Source organism: Rhodnius prolixus, unplaced genomic scaffold (assembly GCF_049639745.1).
Source record: "Rhodnius prolixus isolate KJV_2025 unplaced genomic scaffold, Rpr scaffold_1, whole genome shotgun sequence".
In the NCBI taxonomy this organism is placed as follows: domain Eukaryota; kingdom Metazoa; phylum Arthropoda; class Insecta; order Hemiptera; family Reduviidae; genus Rhodnius; species Rhodnius prolixus.
In genome coordinates, this window is record NW_027411581.1 from 46,151,394 (window position 1) to 46,172,622 (window position 21,229).

General features: G+C 33.1%; 2 protein-coding genes across 5 annotated transcripts in view; one reads left to right on the top strand and one right to left on the bottom strand.

Annotated features, from left to right (window-relative positions):
- The window catches only part of LOC141460927 (uncharacterized), a 27,406-nt gene extending 12,317 nt beyond the window's left edge, over positions 1–15,089 (top strand). For 3 of the 4 annotated variants that reach the window (XM_074141433.1, XM_074141443.1, XM_074141423.1), the window contains 8 exons: positions 4,569–4,709; positions 6,460–6,596; positions 7,455–7,563; positions 9,168–9,376; positions 10,532–10,649; positions 10,735–10,887; positions 11,521–12,776; positions 14,484–15,089. In XM_074141433.1, coding sequence (XP_073997534.1) covers positions 4,569–4,709; positions 6,460–6,596; positions 7,455–7,563; positions 9,168–9,376; positions 10,532–10,649; positions 10,735–10,887; positions 11,521–11,615 — 962 coding nt within the window. In that variant the 3' untranslated portion in view covers positions 11,616–12,776; positions 14,484–15,089. The remainder of the gene's footprint in view (positions 1–4,568; positions 4,710–6,459; positions 6,597–7,454; positions 7,564–9,167; positions 9,377–10,531; positions 10,650–10,734; positions 10,888–11,520; positions 12,777–14,483) is intronic. The other variant, XM_074141452.1, reaches the window with a different exon arrangement.
- Positions 11,721–21,229, bottom strand: part of LOC141460925 (sodium-dependent neutral amino acid transporter B(0)AT3) — a 25,373-nt gene continuing 15,864 nt past the window's right edge. Inside the window, exon 15 of the mRNA XM_074141409.1 lies at positions 11,721–21,190. Coding sequence (XP_073997510.1) covers positions 20,998–21,190 — 193 coding nt within the window. The 3' untranslated portion in view covers positions 11,721–20,997. The remainder of the gene's footprint in view (positions 21,191–21,229) is intronic.

Genomic DNA, 21,229 nt, shown 5'->3' on the forward strand with positions numbered 1-21,229 from the left:
TAAACGGCCGCTTGGTGACCGGCCCTTCCTCTAAGGTTTCAATTTTATGAAACACCGGAAGACTGCTACCTTCGCGACCAGGGGGGTCAAAGAGTTTGGCATGACTCCTCAAGACTGCCATTATCATTTGCTTATTCCTCTCGTCCAAGTGTCCCAGTTTAACCTCAAGTTCAGGTGCTACCCCACCATCGGTCTCTTTCTCTGCTAGCACTGAATATACGACGTGTTCATCCTCATTTGGAGAACCTATCAAACTGTGCCCATCTCCCCCCCCTTTTTCGGAAGCAATTTCCTCAATAACTCCCAACCTCTGACCTTTCTCTATAGTCATCGGAGTTGCGCCAATATTTATTACCTTTACCCATGTTCTCCTTCCGTCTACCCGATGTACACTTCTTGCTACCCGTATTTGTGGGTTAGCTAAGGGACTCGGCTCAAGTAGGATTTCGCCGTTTAAAATTTTTGGCAACTTTGCTTCTATTAGCTGCTCACTCCGAGGTGGAACAGCGACCTTCCGTACGGATGAAACTCTTGCTAACCCCTCGACAACAGGTTCTTTATTCCTGGGTTCACGGTTAGAGTGATCCCCCACTTCTTGATTCTGGACTGAAATTATTCCCCGGGACGCATCTACTACTAACCCTACTTGTTTCATCATATCCCAGCCCATAATGCCATCTCCACGGGTAGTAACTTCAGCAATGGCAAATTGCTGATAGAACTTTTGTCCATTCAGCAACACTTCCACGGTTTGTATTCCCTGAATAGGTATGGCCACGCCATTTACCCCCACTGCCTGCCACTTTACCGGCGTCACTAGAGTGCCAGCTTCTGGTTCTTTTAAGATAGATATATCAGAACCACTGTCAACTAGCAATTGTTTGGGTTGGCCGCAAACGTAAATATCCACCAACAAGCAATCTTTCTCCGATGAAGATATGGTGGTAACGCAAGGAGATTCTCCTAAAAAGACGGGTTTCTCGCCGTCGGAGATACCGGCGAGCCCACGTCGTTTGGGTCCATGTTAGCGAGCTGACATCCCTGTACCTTAGGCCCTTTTGCCCTCTTCGAACAATTCCGAGCAAAGTGGCCACATTCTCCACAAACAAAACAATACAATAATTTTTTTTGCTTAGTTCTCACTTCAGAAGAGGAGCTGCTATTAGGCATGACTTTATTATCACGAGGTGAGCGAATGGGACAATTCCTTACTACGTGGCCTTTTTCGTGGCATCGGAAACATGCGAGTGCTTCGCTCGTATTCTGGCGGCTTGTCGACACCATTCCTACTTGGGACGCGCCTGAGCTTTGCATAGATTCCCACTCATACCCTCCACGGCGATTTCCCTCCACCTCTTCAACTCTAGCGGCCTTCCACATCGCTTCCCGCAGCGTGCCAGGTGGATCATATCTCAACTGTCGGCCTGCTTCCCCTCGTAACCCTTTTATATATGCAGCTATGACACAGCTTTCCACTTGGGCTTCACCCCAGCCTGCTCCTCCAGAGCTTGACCCACTCGGAATAGTTTGTGCCCCATATTTCAAGCAACGGTCAGCGAAATCTCGAGCGCTTTCATCTGAGCGTTGGCGCAATGAATTTAATTCTAATAACCGTTGTGCAGGGGTCGCGAGGTCAACAAACCTTTGGCGAAGTACGTTTTTGAAATCTTCAAAGTTTGCATTAGGTACCCTTAATTCTTGGTGTCCAGAAATACACAACGCCGCAGCCCCCATTAATTTATTTCTGCATACAATTTTCAGGTCCGCTTCCGACCATCCCCCACTACTGGCCACGTCCTCTAAATTCTGAATGAACTCTTCCACAGAAACCTCATCAGGGCCCCCACCCCATGGTTTTATGAGTGCCTGTAAGCTAAGATCCCGTTTCACACGTAACGCCCCTCCTTCAGTTTCGCTGGACGCAACCTGGCTTAATTCTTTCTTTACCTTTACCAACTCTTGTTTCAGTTTCGCAAGTTCAGCCTCCATAATCCTACCACACGATTCGTTTTAATGAGCTGATTCGATAGATACCAAACACTTATATATTGTGATTATCTGTAAAATATTTATGGGGAAAATTGAAATTTAAAATTTACATAAACCAATAATTATAAATTTTAAAATTTTCTTTTTGAAAACTTAGTACATTAACAACCATCTAAAACACAAAAAAAATTGTCAAAACCCCGGAAAACGCAGCGTTTCCGAGATAACGCACGAACGTCTCTCAAGGTCGCATCAAGTAGGTAAGTGTGCCACAGCAACTCCCACTCCCGTCAGTCACACACGGACCCCACACACCTGTCACCAGTTGTAAGGAGAGGGAATTGGGTTGTGTTTAGAGTACAACATGGTTAGTTCAGAGGTTATAAACATATATTTTTATAATTACAATATAAATAACTACGCTTCTTTTTAACTAATAAAATACCCCTGCCATTCAGCTGAATGCGTACAGAATATTAATAATTACTAAATGATCCCCAATACAATATAAATAATAAATAATAATAATAATAATAATAATAATAATAATAATAACTACAGAACTAATACTTAATTTAATATCTTAATTCTAATTTAACTTAAGCCTACAGAATCAAAGTCCCTTCAAATAACTCCCCCGGGTTAGCGGTTAACACATGAAAGTACACAAGTGCCTCACGCAAGAATCCTCGCTGTCGCTTCCTTCCGTCTGGGCCCAGTCAAGCAGTGCCTCACACCTCTGCTCCTCTCTTCGCCTGCACCTCTCTCTCTCTCTTAGCTCAGACCGAGCAAGGTGCTCCAGGTGATGCGGTATAAGCAGCGGTATAATTACTGATCTGTAGTTGAATTTACTGTTTGTTTAATGCAGCTGCATTCCAGGCCTCGCTTCGGCCGATACTACCTCACAGACCAACCGGCCGCTTGCCCCACTCCACTACTATCGAGCGCTCCCCACTCTACTGCTGCTTCTTCTCCTCACCACCACCGTTACAGCAGCTACTAGTAATTTTTATATTCAAAAAAATTAATTTATTAATTATTATTTTTACTTCCTCTTGCATTTGTAAAGGAAGCAATGCATTCATGCAGATTTTCTTCAAAAATCTTCAAGAGTTGATCGTCAAAAACTACACGAAAAAGCGTACTGTTGTAAAGCTCCCAACTTTGACAATTTTTTTCTCTTTTTTCTATAAAGATAAAATTCCCAAATTTTCCTTAAAATGTAGGGCAAATCCTCCTTTATAAGAGTAATTTTTTTACAAAAACGATGATTTAATAGATTTTGAGGAAAAAAGTCAAATATGAGCAAAAACGTCATTTTCCAATATTGTTCTTGTCCTTGTTGTTACATTTATTGTAAACAACGAGCGCCTAAATGCGCGGATATAAAAGAGGTCTCATTGGATTTGGATTTACGTGTCTTTTGGAAGTCTCAAAGCAGCACTTTGAGAACAGCACAATGGAAGAGAACTTAGCCTCTATGTATGGCCCCCTCTTAAACATTTATTATTAATAACTCTAAATATTATCCCGATTTTGATAAAACTTGGGAGGGTGATGAGGTTAAGGTTCTTCTAGTGCAGTCCTGCTTTTATACATACCGTCGTTTAAATTTTCGACGTCTGAACTGATTTTCATGAATGAATTGTCATCCAGTTTAAGATAAAAAGTTTGTAACCCCTATTCCCGGCGTAAATCAGCTTAATTGTTCTAGATATCCTACTATTTATTTATCATTGGATAAATTTAAAGTGGATCAAATTAAGGAAGAAAAAGAACAATCTATCAAAAAAAAAATCTTCTTAACAAAAACTTACAGTTTAAAAAGTTAAGTTAAATTAAGCATAAGGGTTGATTAAACGAAAAAGTGTACACAAATCAGCAAGTACCCAACATTTCATTCATGCTTCAGCTTGTAATTCTAGCCATTTAGAAACATTTAAAATCTTACATATTTTATTCAAATTTTATATCATTTAAGAAATTATTCTGCATTAAATGTTCATTAATATTGTTAAGTATTTATTAGATGACACAGTCCCTTATGCTGGCCATTTTCAAAATATTTGTTTAGAAAAGAGTAGCACACTTTTTAACTCACATTGACTGTAATAAGTGGTATCAAACTAATAATCTATGAATCTTTAAAAAACAATAAATAATCGCCCTACGCAAATGGTCATACAAAATTGTGGGGAACAATGGGCGTACATGAAACATGACCCAAAATTTGTTACTTTCCTAAAACTATCATAGTTTTGCCTGTTTCTCAAGATCATTGCAATCGTATAAATCAAAATATAATATATATTATATATTTAGACTAAAGTTGTCCAATAGTTTACATTGAAAATTAATATGAAATAAACTATCCTAATCAGAATCACAAGCGCTCTACACATATCTTTATAAAATAATGTTCTTAAGATGCTTGTACTTTCTTTTTTTTTTTTTTTCTTTAAACTTGTATTTAGAGCGGTCTGAATGTCCTTACTTCAGAAAGAATGTGCTTCTAGAGAGCACATTTAGAAGAAAGTAGGTATTAGAAGAAATTATATGGATATTTATGATGTTTACAGTTTTAAATCTTTTCACAATCGTCAAATTCTCGAACGACGAATGTGAAGAAGGAGGTACTTGTTATCATCAGAACGAATGCCTAGCGAAGGGTGGTATGCCTACAGTAGCTTGCGCAAATGGATTTGGGGTATGTTGTCAGTGTAAGTAACGTTTATCAAAGTATCCTTAGAATTTTAATTTTGTGGAAGTGAGCTTCAACGTATGTTTGTTGAAGAAAAAAAAAAAGCAAAATTCTCAAAACCTCAAAACAAAAATAAATAAATAAAAAATAAAAATAACAAAAGCGATAATTCTTAATTGAATACAAGGAATGTTGTAGTCACATCGCGCTTTTGCTTGACAAATCATATTCTACAGACTACTGAAGTTATGATAGCTTTGCCTGCGTTGTAATCTTTTTGTTAAATATCTAATAATATTTCTAGATCTCGTGCCAAATGAATATTAAAAACTCTTACCCTCTTAATGGATTCATTATTTACATGATCTGCTTTTCATTATCTGATTTTACTTCATAAGAAACGTGGTGTTCAAGAATCTGGCCTTTATAGTGGCATTGCCATTTTTAATGCAATTTTAAAAATTTTCGCTCATATATTTTGTAGGAGACTTTCCGTTTGGATAGAACTGTAAATATACTTTACTACCTGGGCGAATGCGTTTTCGCAAAGTTCGCGGTTACCGGTGTGCCGTTTATACTTTGGCTTCTGCTTTAGATTCTTCAGTTGAGAATGAAAAGTAAGGTATTTGGTCTCTTTATCGATTGTAGAGAGCTTTTTTTTAGATTTCATACGATCCTCTATAAAATTAGAGATAAAACAGCGTCAAACTCAGCTTAAGATTTCCCGCGAAAGTTTGAATGGTGATTTCTTCTACTCTCAAGTTACCCAGGCTACGTTTTTTACAATTATATTACCTGGAATAAAACAGTATAAGATTGCCGCTTAATTGGTACTCATCACATTCGAGGTCCTATTTGAGTCTAGTTGGCTATGAATATTTTATTTACCGTAGCTTAGATTAGATTCAACTAGGGCGGCCTCAAGGCCTACGCCACTGCGACCCATTTGGATCTATTGTGGCTTCTCCCACTCTAAAGCTCGCCTTTCAGACCCGACCGTTTAATCGGACTCTTAATTCTGGAGAGCGGCTCCTGAGTAAAGCTCACAGGCCTTGCTTTTTCCTCCCCGAGAAGTTACATCCTTAGCCAGACACACATGCAGTGCCGTTTCCTCCTGTTTCTGACAGAACCTTCAAAGGCTATCATCCGCCAGGCCCATGCGATGTATCTGCTTCCTGAGCCTGCAGTGGCCAGTTAATAGGCCTACAATTATCCTAATAACCACACGGCTTTGACGGATTAAATCTGCATTCAGCTTTGGCGAGTAGCCTTCGCCTGTCTCTGGCAATAGGTGGCCAACCACCACTCCTGAGACCTCCTTTTTACCATAATCTTTCTATAATTACATAGTAATATGTATAATTATATAATATATAATTTTCTGTATAAAAATGAAACGATTTGGTCGTCTTTTACAATTACAATTTACAATTCTTGAGTAAAGATGTTAACTTTATATTAAACAGATTATTTAATGATTATTATTAGCCTACTGGACTTTCAGTTTCTATCTTACAGTTAGATTATGTTGGGAGAATCTTTCATGTTGAGAGATTTACCTCCAATCTGGGTGATGTCGAACAAATTTCTCTGAATGATAGTTAATGGTCAAAGATCGCAGCTTTCGCTCAATGACTTTTGCAATTCACGTGGTGTCGGCCTTCAAGATCTGTACCATTTTTCTAATCAAATGCCACCACATAAAGAAACAGGAGAAGATTTTTGTTTAAGAAGAAAAAAAATAATGTCTTGAATATTTGTTATTTCAGTTGAAACTGAATGCGGTGGGTCTGGACCAATGGATGGAGAAATTTTCGTCGGTGGCTCATCATCTGGACTTTGCGCACTTACTGTTGAGAAAAAAAAATGTGCCAAACAGTTGCGATTTGACTTTTTGCAACTTGAGGTAAAGCAAGCCGTTCAATAGAGTTGCATTCCTAATTTTCGATTTGTATACTATATCAATAACTAAGTGCTATCGTTGATTTTATCTACCATAGCACGATTGTATTTTTTATACGAGTATTCTTGGCCGGTTACGGATTTTCATTGTTAATCAGAGGTTGATTCTTCAGTGAGGTGTAATGAACTCTACTTCCGCTAATAATGTTTCTAGCTCATGCTTTTGTTACTTTCTTACTCAAAGTGCACAAATTTTCAACTTCTGGTGGACTTCTTTAAACCTCTTCAAATTTGATATTGCTCCCACTAATATTACATACATGGTAATACGGTACAATTTAGTGAAATAACACTGTACAGAGAAGATTAATCTATTTTCCGATAACTCACTCACAGTTCGTGTGACAGATACAGTTTAAGTCGAAGTCTAACTACCTTCTCGCAGCTGAAGAATCAACAATCTCTGATGATGGAAAAACCTGCTATGACGGATTATTATATTATAACATATAATGCTAAAATCATCGATAATATCCAGCATTACGGATCCAAGTACATTTTTAAATAATTGTTACTTTATTTAGAGAATTAAACAAAATAAAGGAATAAATAAAAATTATCACATGTAGGTAACTGTATTCGCTGTTATTATGTGAGTATTCTTCACTTGGGTGATCACTAAATATAGGTCACTTGCGGTTCAACTATAAAATATATCTTCGGTTATTTTAGAAGAATAAACAAAAAATTAAACCATAACATTTTGCAAATCGCTGCTGTAGAATGTTTTAATTATAAGTTTTAAAAAGTAAAATTAAGGAAGTGCACATTTCTTTGCTTAAAATGCGGTCAACTTTTACAGATGGAAGAGCCAATTGATGGATCCTGTGTTTCTGAAAAATTACTTATTACTGGACAAAACATGAACAGTATAACACCCATTATTTGCGGCTCAAACAGTGGACAGCACAGTAAGTGTTTCTGGCAATCATTACAAATACTAGGATGTAACATGTCTTTGCGTTTTCTAAAGTACATTAGAACCGTTTTAGCATCCATTCCCAAGTTGGTTTCCGATGGGAGGGATTTCACATCTTACCTTTATTCAGCACAATTGGATTGGGTCCATTTTGTTTATCTAAGAAGTTTAATTCTCTCAGCCCAGGCCTCGTCCCTTCAGATCATCATTCCGATCCATGATTCAAGTTTTATTAAATTCTTTTACTCCAGTGAACTCTCGAGGTTCAAAAAAATAGTGGTACAAATTTGGGGAGGGTGGATAATATTTTTGAAGAATACGGTGCTTAGACTTATTTTTTAAACCGTAAATGCAGACATTTATTAAACTACTATCATAGTAATAAAAATATTATTAACAATTAACTAATTAGCTGAGGCGTCATTATCCGGGAAAGAGATAGTTTTTGAAGGAAACGAAGATTCTACGTAGGCTAAATCCGCCTTAGAGACTTTTCTCCTTAGAGACTGGTTTTGCCAAGTCTCTCGTAGAACTTCGTTTTCTTCCTACGTTCTTGTGAAAGCAGGAGTTGCGCAGGAAATTTCTTTGGAACCTATTTTATTCTACTGTTCTTTCTTTGTATCCTAGAACAATTATTTTAGAATTAGCTGATGATATTGCTATTTTCTTTTTCTATTCCGAAACTATCTCAGCTTTTTGACTCTCCAAGAGCATCTATCCTTAGTAGTAAAGTGGAAGATAAAGGTGAATGAACAGAAATATATTTAAACCACTTCACGCTCCGACTCTATTTGTCCTGATTAAGTTCAGTAATAAGATGCTTCCTACTTCTGTCGGCGTACGCCACTTTGGGTTTAGATAAAAAACTAACTTGTCTTTTCCCTGACTGAAAAGAATGGAAATTAACAGATCATTCATTTCAAATGCTATCAAGACTGCTCAAAAGCGATCTAAACTTACATTACAATACAACTTTGTACGAAACTTTGATAAAAAATTCCGGTATACAAAATTCCTCAACTTCTTATCCTATCATCACTACCCTCTGGTCAACAGTTTTCAAGTCTAACTTTACGCAATACTCCCATTAAACGACAGAATCGCTAGTGGCCTCGAGATCATCTGAACTACAATAATTCTAACCACTAGAAATATCAGAAGATACCACTGTGGATCTTCTTTAAATGCTACTTATGTCACTTACTTCTTTCAAATGTTACCGTTGCAAATAAATAAATGGATTTTTAAAAAAAGGAAGGGATAACACCGCTTTACATAACTTGCAATGCGCTCTTAGCACACCCTCACTTGTTAAAAGCTAATTTTTCTAATTTATTCTTTAAGTATTGTATTGCTAATCCTACAGATTTTCCTTATCCAAAAAAATGGGCCATAATTGGCTGAAAATAGTGAAACAGTGTGTGAGCAAAGGAGAGCAAACCAATATATTTTCACTCACTTTTATATATTATTGATAAACAGTAATAACTATAATGATTTACACTTATAATTATAATGATTGTTATTATAGTAAGTGCTGGCTCAGCGTCCAACATAATGAAAATAATGTTTAATTTTACCCTAATTTATGATTAGTGTACGTCGATGTGGATGAAAGCAAAGGTCCTGTAATGGTAACAATGATTTCCCCAGAAAAGAGAAATTTCAGAATCCGTGTACGGCAGATCTGCGATGGTGACCCTTTGTTAGCTCCGAGAAATTGCTTGCAGTACTTTACTAAATCAACTGGGGTTATAAAGTCATTCAATTATCGGCAGGTTGAAGAAATTCCGTCATCATATATGGTAAGTTCGAACTCTAAAATTTATATCTTAGCCTAGCTTAGAATTTTTTAATTCACTTCCTCTAAAAAAAAAAAAGATGGTGAAAAATTTTTGGAATTCAATACTTAACTGTTGTGTATTTTTTTTCTAGCTTATGGTCTTAAAAAATAGATTTAAAAAAGTCGCGTGAGAGTCACTAAGACTCTGAGAAATTAAAGTGCTTAAAATAGCACCCTTAACAAGGTTTTCGGAATACAAAGTTGCGATTCGAACGCTTTCCTTTCTCTTATTGTTCTTTGTGGATTGATACGTTCTATCCAAACCAAAGTCCCTTTGTATTAAAAATAAAACTTAAATAAAACCTAATTTTTCAGGCGGGGATTTACGTTCAACTACCACATTAAGAGTCGCAGACGGAGACGGAAGCAAATACTTTTCTGTTAAATTTTTTCTAAAAAGTAGAAAGCAGTTACTCGCGAAATTCGAACTAGGGATCTTTCATTTATAAAATAACGTTTCAAATCATTAAACAAACCACCGCATTTTTTGCATTACATGCACTTATAAATTAAAAAGTATCTTATTACGTTAGTTAATCAGGCTGAAGTTAGGTAGTGATTTGTTTTTTTCTGATATTTCTGTACGTTTCTGATATTTTTCAGTTGGTAAACCAAAGGTACATCTTCAGTAGCTGCAAATTTCATTTTAGTCAAAATTAACACCGCATGTACACATTCAATAATAAAAAAAAAAAATCCACTAAAAATGATGTCTTACATAAATATTGTAAAAATATCTCAAGCTGACATGTTCAAAATTCTTATGTTATAAATCTGTCTGTAGGTTACTTAAACAATATTTAAAGTATTTCAAAAAAATACAGTGAAGTTTATGACAACAATATTAATGTAAAAGACATTATTTTTAAAATAAATTGTTTGCTTTGATTATACTATCTTCACATTATAGTGCATGTGATGTTATTTTCTATTAATAGTGGACACTGAAGAAGGACCTTGGGTTGGTCCGAAAAATAATTTTTTTTTTTTAATAAAAGTAATTAGGCGACAATACGTGCCGCACTTGAAAAAAAAAGAAGAAAATTAAAATTAATTAATAAAAATATTTAGTAATTGTTATTTTCATTTATTGTTTTTGTCATTTTTGTTTTTTCAGAATAATCTTAACTATGCAATATGCATCAGAAAAGCTCCAGGAATGTGTTCAATAGTTTATTCAAATGAAGGGAATAATGGAGAAGAATTTCCTTTTGAAATGAACAACATGGATTTTGGTTAGTGTATAATCTTACGAAGACTTTGTTACTAAACGAAACTCAGTTTTCTAATATCCTAACAAGTTTTATGGTCTTGTCTCAGATGGAGCACTGACTGTCCCACCAAAGGAAGCTGGGGCTGAAGTATTCAACTGTCCAGATGATTACATCGTAGTGGCGAATGTCAGACTATGCGGACAGAAATTAAATGATGCATCTGTGCAGTTAGATTTTACAAAGAACCATCCTATAACAGGTATAAAATCATAGATTTGTACTATGGTAGGTTTTTTGTTTAATTTACTATTAGAGTATTTTCTTGAATTTCTCTTTAAGAGAAGAAAGTGAAAAATTCGTAGATTTTGTTACAGTACAGAAGAATTAGACACACGTTTTTGTTTGTCAAGATCACTTTGAGTTGAAAAAGAATAGTACAAAATTTAAACGGAAAAAATGTTTTTCGCCGTTCTACCAATTTTCAGTGGGTACAAGTTCAGAAACCGTAAGGGTATACCCCAATACAGCTATTTCCTTGACGATGGCAATTAAAAAAGAACTGGAATTAAGGAAAGCTTATCTCATCAATACCTGAACTTAATTCCTTTTTCAAGATTTCAAAACTGTTTGCTTTCTGTAAAGGTTATTGACGAATAGAGAAATGTGCTTACTTTAAGTCTTCTTGAAACATTAGAAATGAACGTAGAGGAGGGCGAAATAAATTGGAATTTATGAACTCAAACGAGCCTGTTGCATTGTAATCGTGCAACTACTCTTCATTAATATTCAAATTTGATTTTTTTTCATTAATTTTTGTTGTTGTTTAATTATACTAAATAAATGTAAATGTTTTTAGTAATGTCATTAACTTGTGCCTAATCAAATGTTACAGACAATTCTGGTGGGCCGTTCAATGTGCAAGTTGTAAGCGATTCAGCAGTCTCTGGACGTGGATTTCGTATGAATTACGTGCAACAATCTTGTTAATGAATTACTAATTTAAGCAGTTTATAAAAAAATTGTCTTAGATCTCTCTTATTAAAAAAAAAATTAGCGTAAGAAAAAAAAGGCTGAATATAAAATTAGATAGCATTTCTTTTTTAACTGTTGCTTTATTTACATATTTCACATTCTTTCTGTAAAATATTTTTTCTCACACATTCATATTCATCCTTGTTTATTTTATACAATAACAATAGTCAACAATATTTCGTTTCATAATATTTGACAACTAGCATTAATTCTAGTTTAAAAATACCCAGCAATAAGAGAATTTCAATCAATCATATAAGAATAAAATCATAAAGAATATTAGGTTTTCTCATCAACAGAAGGTCGACAATTTTATTGCTATTTTTAAATGTGACATAATTCAACCAACTTAAAACTGTTGGCGCCTTCAGTTTGGTGAACTCTGATTTTTAAATAATGTTTAAGCAAAAACGTATTTGAGACGTTTAAATCATATGTTGTAAAATCCAATTATAAAATGTTGGAATGGTTTCAGGCTATTAAACATTTTTAAAAAGCCAAGATTTATTGACTTACCAGGTATTTATATTCTGCTTATAGTATTGTCTTACAAATAAAGTAAGCTTTTGCTTTAGAACATGACAGATCAGATCAGGTTCACCTTTACATTCTTATTCAATCCTTGGATAGTTAACCAAGTATCAGCTACTTTGAATACAAAAGCAATCAGCTTATATTAATCAATGAATCCCAGACAAGAAGCATGTTATTTATAGTCCTGGGTTAGGTAGTAGAAAATAGGTAGAAAAAACTAATTCAATCAATCAAAGAGAACCAAAACTCATTGTATCATAAGTACGAACGTAGTGAATTGTGAAATAAATAGTAGTTTAAAGCTACTAGTTAATACAACTATCGATTATAAAAGGAAGTCCGCGTGGTCAGAAGAAGAGAGCCTTACACTAGGATGTTTGCTCCTAAAGTTTATTGTTTGAAAATTAATATTTTATTTTATATTTTCCCTAGGTCATTAATAGTGTTGATGATTTCGTTATGTCACTTTATAATATCAATGCAAACGTGAAATTGAAGAGAAAACCTAATATTTTTTTAATTATCAACATGTCGCACATTTTTATTAATTACAATTTCCAGCGATTTGAGACTTAATTTCAGGTGATTTATTTATTTATTTTTTTACATTATTGTTTTTCTCACTCAAGGCGTAATTTTATTTCAACAATTAAATAAGTTTTCAATAATCATTTTCCAAATTACATTTATAAAAATAATAAACATTTATTAAAATATTTAAATAAACTATATATATTTATACCTCAATCAGTACATTATTAGGTATCTTTTTGTAAAACAAACAATATTTTATATTAAATATTTTAAATTCTCTAGTCTCTTTTTTCAGAGAAGATATGAAAAAAAGATATGTTGATGGTTTATTTAGTAAAAATTAAGCAGGATTTTTTTTTTAAACTAATTTTAAGTTCCTCTTCACTGAGCAATAAATGAATAATGAAGCAGTTTAATTGTTGTCTTCTTTTAGTGGAATTCTATTTACAAATACAATGAGGAACTAAAATGACCAAAACATCTATTCGTTTGAAGGCTTTCGATTTTTTTTTTCGTTTCTTCCAACTAAGCAATTTACTTATTTGGAAGACTTGTTTTCATTACAAAATTGTAACTCGCAAATAAGATTTTTCTTATATCAAAAAAAACATCAATCTTTATAAATCTCACAAGTTACCAAATTAATCCTTCTTGGAAACATGATCGAATGCAAGTGAAAATAAAATGAAAGACAGTAATCAAAGTGCTGTTAAATTTCTTCAATTTGTTACTGTAGCGATTATCACCCTTTTAATTTTAAGGTAAAAGACTATATTTTTAACCTTATTATAATTTCGTCGATGACCAATGTCTGGTAGAAAACTATGATTTCAAGAGAGAGAATTTTATTTATGTAAAAGAAAGTAAAGTAATGCCTATTATTTCTGGTGGAATTTACGTCCAACTAACAATTAGGTGACGAGGACGGAGGCGGATAGCTATTACATTTAACTGTTACATTAGAAATAATTTCAAATGGTTGAGACTAAGTCACACAAAATCAAGGGCAGTCCAAAACGTTTTATGAAAATAATCTAATGTGATAAATATGAATTTTGTCCATAAAATCTGGAATCTCTAATACTCCCACTAGACTGAAAATTTCCGACTAAAAATTAGCAGGATGATCTTACATTTCTTTTCCTACTTATTTACGAACTTGCATTCATTTCAAGATCGAAAGCAAGAATTCCGAACTCTTCTTATTGAACTTATCAAATGTTTTTTTAAAACTGGACTCTGGAGGTAGAGTGTTAGCAACAAATTTACAATCTTTCTCTAGCGCAGAGAATTTAGAAGTTTGTCATACCCCTTTACCACTGTTTAATATGTAAGTCCACTAACTTAAAAGAATACGAGGATTGAACCTACATATACTGAAATTAGCCGTAATAAGGCAAAATTAGGAAATGCAAAAGCAAAAACGAAATCTATTCGGCTCGCTAGCCAAGTTTTTAAATGTAGTGACCGAGTTTGGAAGCCATTATTTGCAGATTTGGGTGTTGCATAATTTGCCTATCTCAGCCCTTCCTGGGATGAGTACGCTACAAGTAAAATATTTTTGAGATAGCATTCACATTCAGGAAGTGCCTATTTATTAATTTATGAATGACCTAAATGCCTCGCTGAAAGCCTAATGTTACTACATATCTAATTTAGCAAGGGTTAAGGGTCTTCTAGTTATTTTTAATTTCAAATAATGGAAAATTTAAGATGACGGTGGCATATCTAAAATAAACTCCGCATTTTTTCTAGGAAGACGAGGAAACCTCCTGCTAATTTAATACTCCACTTTGAAATGATCATGGCAAATTTGTACAAGTCTCTTTCCAAGTCCCGTGTTAAAGATAAAGGTCTGTACATTACACATAAGGGATCACAAAGACGGATGCTGCATATTAGACCCTATCTAATTACTGAATCTTGCGTCAGGACATTACACATGAGTAAAGTAAAATCATCCGTTTAGTATTTAAAATTTTCTAGCCGAACACAAATCTCAAACAACATTCTCCAACAAATGCATAAAAACATTATGATACAACTTATCTTTTCTTCAGGTATTGCTCAGCAGAACTGGTTTTATTTTGTCTAGAATTCCTTTGATAACATCTGTTAATTTTTAAAGAAATTTCAATTACTAAAGCCTACTTCAACTTTAAAAATGACAAAAAGTGATTAAAATTTTATAATTAAAACTAATCAGCCAAAACATTCTCGTCTTAGTGTTGTTTTACATTCGATGTACTGAGTTTATTGCCACTGAATCATAGAGAGGGTACATAAACAGATACAAGATGATTATTTTAAAAAAAAAAAGTATTGATAAGTATACTATTTCCTTTAAAAAGTCTTTAGGATTAGACACCAATATTTATTTCTATAAAACTACCAATATTACTTAATCTATGAATAATATCATTTTTTCTAAATGCAATTATTGTCTTACATGACATTTAGGAAAACTTATTATTGTCAAAATTACATTATTAACTTCTTTTTGGCATTCAGATGGCAGGTATTTTCCTTTAGGAATTATCACAAATATTTATTTTGTGTTTTATTGTCTTAATTTCGAATGTTTTATATTTTTATTTCTTCAGTTAATAAAAAACAATGACATGAAGTAACCCCATATCAATTTTCTTTTTATTCTGTTTTTACTTTTATATACATCAGTATATTTATAACTGGATTCAGACAATAGACGTTCTTTTTTTATTTAATGCGCCGTCTATGAATATTTTATGCATAAGATTTAAGCATTATAATTTGTATTTACAGTTTCTCTAATTGACAACGCTATTTTAGGTAAACGGTGTCTCATAACCTTTTTTATCCCTAATTTATAGTTTTTATATATTCCTAATACAATCAAATCAAACTTCCATCTTAATGTTAACAATCACTAAAAATATGTCTTTATACGATAAAAAAATATTCTGAAAAAAAAATTGGTAAAAATATATAAACAAATGCGGGGAAAAAATGCACCACTTGAAGGAGTAGAAGGAATATTAAAGAAGAAATTTAATACTGAATTACGTCACTGTGTTAAGTAGGGATTCCCCTACTCAGAGGCAAGGTCCCAACTTGGTTTCAAAGTTTGCTTATGGCGCCAAGCTTGCTGAAACTCAGCTTCTCTAGATTGTACATTGCTGGAGAAATATTAAGTGCTTACGCATCATGTCTTACGCTGGGGCTACTTGTTTTAAATCATAAAATTTACACTGTTCTCGTTGCAGAAAGGACTGACATGCAGCCCAAGGGGGTGGGGAACGAACGATTTTTCAAATTCTTGCAAAATTAAGTTTTGCATTTCTTCCTCCTTCTACCTTATTGATCCCAATGAAAAGCGATCTTAAGTTCTTGTCGATGCACATGAACTTTGGACCGCCTTAAATAAAGACTGAAGGTGGCCGAAAAAGAATGTGCATATATTCATAAGTTTACTCCTTCTAAGTAACGCATTTTTTTTAATACAAACACACATATATATGTATGTATGTGTGTCGCTGATTTTAAGTTTACAGAGTTCCGAAATGACAAATATAAAGAATAGCTATCACTTCTATTCACACGCTTTAGAGTATTGTCAATTAAAATATTTCTAAACAAGTAGAAAATAATTGCTTTTTATTGAAGTGCTACAAAAAAAAGAAAAGCTTTCAAAAAATTCTTTTTAACTTGGATATTGAATGAATATAATATATATTTACTTAACTGTATTCACTTTTACTAATAATTTCTAAAATATTTCAATTCTTGAAAGCACACGTTAAAGGGCACTGCTATAGTTTTATTTTGAAGTCATCTAGACACAAGTCTTACTGATGGGTGGGCTCGTAGTTATGAAAATAAAATTTCTTTCAGTATTCGACAAAGTTATGTAATTTAAATTTTGTTTCCTTGTAAGTAAGGAAGCTGCTGTCTAGAGAAACAATAACTATTTTATTTAAATTTTGGTCAAATAAAAACTGATAGAAATTCAACAAAAATTTTTTTTTACTAAATACAGAGTGTAAATTGTTTCATTATTAAACGACATTGTGTAATGCAGTATTTTTCGGAGCATTTTATACATATATCTTTAAAGTTGATAAAAATCGTCATTTTAAAGTATGCACAGTTATGCTGGCTAATTTGTTCCAAGCAAATAGGGATGCAATCACGAAGCAGCTGTTAACGAAACTTTAAGGAAACACAGGTCTGTAAATTATTTCAGCGCTTTGTATCGCTTCATGAAGGAAAATGGTGAATAATATACAAAGTGTTCATAATAATAGCTCTGGCTGCATGCAAACGAGTCATTAAAAGTAACACAACTCGAATTATACTAATAAATCATTTTTCGCAAAAGGCCACTTCTTAGGGAATTTTGTAGCAGCGAAGACTCTTTAATCAAAATGTTTTCTCATTAATAGAAAAATTAATTTCTAGTAGTAAGTTTCAGTCTTATAAATACAAAAGGAATGAACATTAAAATGATAAAACAACTCGTAAATGCAAAGACAAGCCAAGAATTATTATTAATTTTCAGTGTCATGCACAATTCTGACTTGTTCTATTAATAATCACCATATAGTAGTGCATTCGACGGTAGACACACTAATAATATTAGCGAATAAAGGCGCCATGTTAGCCGAGCGGTTAGAGATTAGGGAATAATGAACAACTAATAATAAAATAATTATCCAGAAACTGAAAGCTCATTATTTTTAAGTCAGACAACTTAGTTATACCTCTGACTTACCGCAAAGAACCTTTCTCAAATCCGTCTCTTAAGCGCCTTACTTTTTCTAAACGGGATAAACGTATCCAGTTCACCGCCCTCTTCACTAAGAGATTTATGGCAATCCACGGATAAGGAGATATTTTCTCAGGTGAAATTACCAAATAATTAAGACATCGGAGAAATTGAGTTTTAGGCGGCAAAAAGTAAATGATGTTTAACTTGGAATAAATTCTAAATCGGTTAAGTTCCTTGGGCGGAGGAATAAAACTCAAATGTAGGAAATTTCTTTAAGCCAGGCTCAACTGTGTTTTAATCTGCTTGATTATTTGAATGTTTAGGAGTTGTGCTCAAAAATGCTGAATATGGAGGGAGAATAGTAAAACCTAATTGTTTTAAAGTAAACATGACTGAAGATGCCAAGTTTATGGTTTCGCTGTTTCATTAGGACCATGTAGTGAGAGTACTTAAAAAACTTTAGTTGAAGAACTAATATCTGCGACAGCAGAAGCTAATTGCGCGTTCTAAAGTTTAAGGAACTTGTGCCAAAACATTAAGTGTCATGAGAAACTTGGATTTAATGTACTTTAATAATTTAATTTGTACCAAGGAAAGTTTGCCATTGGGCAATAGGTACTTACAAAATAACTCACTTGATGATTTGAACATATTAACAGTGTAAAAAAATTGATTAAAATAAGCATTTATGAATGCTTTAATCAATAAATCAAACTTAATTGCATGTAATAACCGATATGTAAGGAATACATGCATTTTAATCAGAAAACATTTGTTTGTATTTCATAAATATAATAATCGAATATAAAAATATAATTTTCAAGAATAAACTTAAAACCTTAAGTTTTAAAATATAATAAATCAAAATGTTATTTACCTACATTCCTGATTTATTAATATTCCTATTTACTTCTACAATGTTTTCTGAAGTATCTTAAGATTATTACTTGTAACAGAAATTCTAATCTAAAAGTAAACTAAGAAAATGACACTTATCAGTATACTGCTAAATTATTTAAACTTTTCCTTCCAAAATGATTATGAAAAGAGATAAAATATTAAAAAATGATGTATTGATTATTGACGATTATTGTTATTGTGATGTGATTATAATTATAATGTTATTCTTCATCATGGACAGATATATATTACAGGCAGGAATCAGCATTAGATTCATCTGGTTTAAGCAGCAAGTTTAGATTCATATGACAGATTGTTTTAAATTAAATTGAAAACTAGTTTTTATTTGTTCACGTTCGACAAATGAAATGCATACTCATATAAATTTACATTTACGGAGTTATCGAAAGTACATTTTATTTTGGTGTATTAATTTATTTATGAATTGTAATTAATATGGCAAGAATACCTATTTTCCGGATAATGCCAGAATTAATGCCACGAACTTACGAGTTATAATTAATAATTCTTACGATATTGGTTTCCCGAAATTACTTTAATTCAACCTTAAATTTTCAATTATTTTTTAATTAAGTATGAGATCTAACGTTGTTTTGGCATTTAGGTACTCTTCTAACACGTTTTTGTTATATATCCTTTCTAAATGTTAAACATAACTAATTTTGCGACCACCATCAATATTTTTTCCTGGAAGGCATGATACAACTTCGAAGTTTTTTTTAGAAAACATGCAACTAAATCTAACTTTCAGAGAAAATCTATCTATCCCCGTCTCTGCTGCCTTACTCGGACTTCATTTCAACCCATTGATCTTAACCATCATGCTACGGCACCCAGTCTTGCCGCCCCTTGCCGGTTGGCAAGAAAGAGGTTTCTTTAAGCCATCGTTCTTCAAGCTTCAAGCGTACCGAGCCTTTTTCTACCTATGTGTTAGAAACCATTTTTTGCGAAATGGGTTGCAACCATCCATTACAAATGACCTGCTTATCAAAGTCTGTTTATAGGTATATAATTTATTAAAAAGGTAGCCAATAGATGTTGGCAAACCAGGAATCAACAGAAAGTAAACTTTTTTATTGAATTACTCTATAGTTATTACTTTTGATTTTCGACTAAAATTATTGTCATTTTCCTTTCTATTGTCTTACACTTTAAAATCTAAAAAGGCAACTTTTATTTTTAAATCTTAATTATGATCAAAAGTGAAACACGGCTAACTTTACATAGAATACTAATTATACAGGTTCTACATCAATATATTGATCTTCGACTGTTATTAAAGAAAAAGAGAAAATTGTCTTCATAAAATAAGAACGATTTTTGTTTCTGAAAAATTATGCTAGGAAAAAGAGAAAACAAAGGTTTCTACTAATCCATACCACTATACTAACCTAATCGGTGTGTCTAGCTGTACCCGGAAAGCCAAACCATCTTTGCTAGGGAATGATTAGGAAAGACTGTATACCTTAGAAGGACGTTAGGTAATGAGAGCAGCCGTTGATTTTTATCTAGCTTATGATATTGTGCCTTAGCAAACCTAGTACATTCTTAAGAGCAAACAAATACGTTGATTGACATTACAGACGATCTAGTGCTTATTGTTATTATTAAAGTGGTGTCTCGGTTATCCGTCATGACCGGGACCGGACACGTGACGGTTAGTCGAATAGACAGATAATGAAAAAAACAGGAAAATTTCCAGATTCTTTTGTTTAACGTGCACAAAACTTTGTATTAACTGGTATACATATTTTATACGTTTATACGCTTAAGCCTTAAAGGTCAGGTATCTTTCATTATTCAATTCATTCTATTGTGTATTAAAATTAATGAATACAATGTCTGCGACATCTAATCGGTTTTGTTTGTGTTTGATCTTTTTAGGAAAAAACCCACAAACTAAATAAATAAATAAATTTTAAAAAGTTTTCTTTTTAAAATAATTTTTTTTTTTTTAAATTTTTAAATACTGAGGTTAATTGGAATAGACTGATAAAAGGGTGACGGATAACCGAGACTCCACTGTATTATTATTTTTTTTTATAAAAAAAAAAGCAACTGAGCGACTCCCTTCAAAAAGAGAGTAATCGCTTGTAAGATGAATTTACCATCATAAAATAACCTCTAAAAATACCGTGCACTTTCTTTTGAGTTCTGTAACATCAACTCAATGTCGTGAGTGTTCCTCAGCTGTTTTGCGAAATTCACGTGCGACCTAAATTAACGGGAAACGCATTAACTAGGTCGGGAGAGGTAGAGAGCGATTACTATTTTGGAAATGAGCAGCTGCTCTTTCAACTTACAGCAAGCAAGCCTTCTAGGCACTTCTCACAAATATCAAAATTGATTCAATTTGAATTTGAAACTATTTTTACTTGTCCATGATACCAAAGAGTTTTTGTAACATTTTGAAAAGTACTGCAATTAAATTTAAGAAAAAAAAAATCAATTTCGTAGATATATCAGCGATGGAAATGTTAAGATTATTTAGCAACGCCCTTCTTGAACTAACAGAAATTACTTACGAAACAAATTCTTCCTTAGCTCTTTAAAATCTTTAATTTATCCTCCGCTTTTTGATTTGATGGCAGTTTGTGGCTATATTTCATCATCTTCATCACGTGGTGCTGATGTGGGGCAACATAGTCCTTCTGCTCCATCCGGATGTATACAAAAAAGCAAAGTTTCAGCTGTAGTAACTTCATGTTCTACAATACCGTGAAACTCTTTGAGATCACCTGATGGAAACCACGCTTTCTCATTATCATCAATTATTACAATTCCTAACGCCCTGAAAAAGTATACAAATTAGCAGTAGACAAAAAAAAAA